The 1,779-nt window shown below is 48.2% G+C and overlaps 1 protein-coding gene across 1 annotated transcript; it reads left to right on the forward strand.

Annotated features, from left to right (window-relative positions):
- Positions 1-67: 67 nt before the first annotated feature.
- On the forward strand, positions 68-1,661 carry K452DRAFT_353384 (uncharacterized protein; the record flags this gene model as incomplete). Its single annotated transcript, XM_033545825.1, has 4 exons — positions 68-777; positions 904-1,261; positions 1,292-1,414; positions 1,469-1,661. Coding segments are annotated over 4 exons (1,383 nt in total), but the record flags the coding sequence as incomplete, so codon positions are not given.
- Between the last annotated feature and the right edge of the window lie 118 nt (positions 1,662-1,779).

Consider the following 1,779-nt stretch of genomic DNA (forward strand, 5'->3'; position numbering starts at 1 on the left):
GCGCAATGAGGATGACCCGCAGAGTCGGCTGCTGTGGGTCAAGGCCGATCCTGGTAAGGGTAAAACGATGCTGCTATGTGGGATCATCGACGAGCTGCAGGAGCCGAATACACCTAATCCTTTAGCATACTTCCTCTGCCAGGCTACAGACTCACGCATCAACAGCGCCACGGCTGTTCTGCGAGGTTTGTTATACTTACCGGTCGAGCAGCAACCATCACTAATCTCGCATGTTCGGAAGAAGTACGACCGTGCTGGCCAAGCACTATTCAATGATACCAACGCATGGGTTGCCTTGTCGGAGATTTTAACAAACATTCTGAACGACGCAAATCTTGAAAAAAAGTACTTGATCATCGACGCGCTCGATGAGTGCACTATAGACTTGCCAAAGCTACTAGACTTTATCGCTCGGAACTCTTCGAAGTCGCCACGCGTCAAATGGATCGTCTCGAGCCGTAATCAGCCAGATATTGAGGAAGGGCTAGAGAAGCCTAGCCAAGAAGGGAAGCTGAGTCTTGAGCTCAACGCAAAGTGGGTCTCGCAGGCCGTCGACACCTTCATCAGTTATAAGGTTACCCAGCTGGCACGAAATAAAGGATACGACCGGGAGACTATACAAGCCGTCCGGGAACATCTAAAAAAAAATGCGAACGACACCTTTCTTTGGGTGGTATTGGTATGTCAAGAACTCGGAACGGTTCCGGCATGGAAAGCCAACAACGTGGTTAGAAGCTTTCTAAGGGGGCTCGACGATCTATACGCACAAATGATGCGGTAGATCAATGCCTCGGATGACGTTTTCATCTACAAGTAGATATTAGCTTCGGTCGCGATCGTGTATCGACTAGTTACGATTAAAGAGTTAACTTCTCTCGTAACGCAGCTTCAAGGCCCAGCTAGGTATCCGGGTGCACTGCAGGATATCCTTAGCTCCTGCGGATCATTCCTTACTGTACGAGAAGAAACTGTTTACTTTGTGCACCAATCGGCGAAAGATTTTCTACTGACGAAACCATCTCCTAAGACACCCAACGGAGCATTCGATGAGCTATTCCCCTCTGGGAAACCTAAAGCCCATCACTCGATTTTTTCTAGGTCCCTCGATGTCATGTCCGGAACATTACGCCGAGACATGTACGATCTGAAAGAGTTAGGGTATCCTGCGGAGAAGATCAGACAGCCCAATCCAGACCCGTTAGCAGCGTCGCGCTACGCGTGTTTTTACTGGATCGATCACCTCATCGATTCTGACCTCAACGTTTTATCTGAACATGCAACAACTCTCTAGGACGGAGGCTCTGTTGATACATTTCTAACGCAGAAGTATCTCTACTGGCTGGAAAGTCTTAGCCTTTTCAAGGACATGTCTAAGGGAATTGATTCTATAACGAAGCTGGAGAAGCTGGTCCAGGTATCTTCTAAACAGGTCATGCACTTACATACATAAGAAGCTAATACGTATTAGAAAACGTTAAATTTAGTTAAGCTTAGTAGGCTTATCCAAGACGCTCGGCGGTTCATCATGTATCACAAGGGAGTAATTGAGCAATGTCCGCTTCAGGCATATGCGTCTGCACTCCTATTCAGTCTAGAAGGTAGTATAATCAGACGCCTTTTCAAGGAAGAAGAGCCGAGGTGGGCAACAATAAAACCGGCCGTTGGCAATATATAGAGTGCTTACCTGCAGACGCTCGAGGGCCATAGCAGCTGGGTTAGCTTAGTAACCTTCTCTCCCGACTCGACCCGGCTGGCGTCGGCGTCGTATGACAAGACCGT

The sequence above is a fragment of the Aplosporella prunicola genome (genome assembly GCF_010093885.1).
Source record: "Aplosporella prunicola CBS 121167 unplaced genomic scaffold K452scaffold_27, whole genome shotgun sequence".
Taxonomy (NCBI): Eukaryota; Fungi; Ascomycota; class Dothideomycetes; order Botryosphaeriales; family Aplosporellaceae; genus Aplosporella; species Aplosporella prunicola.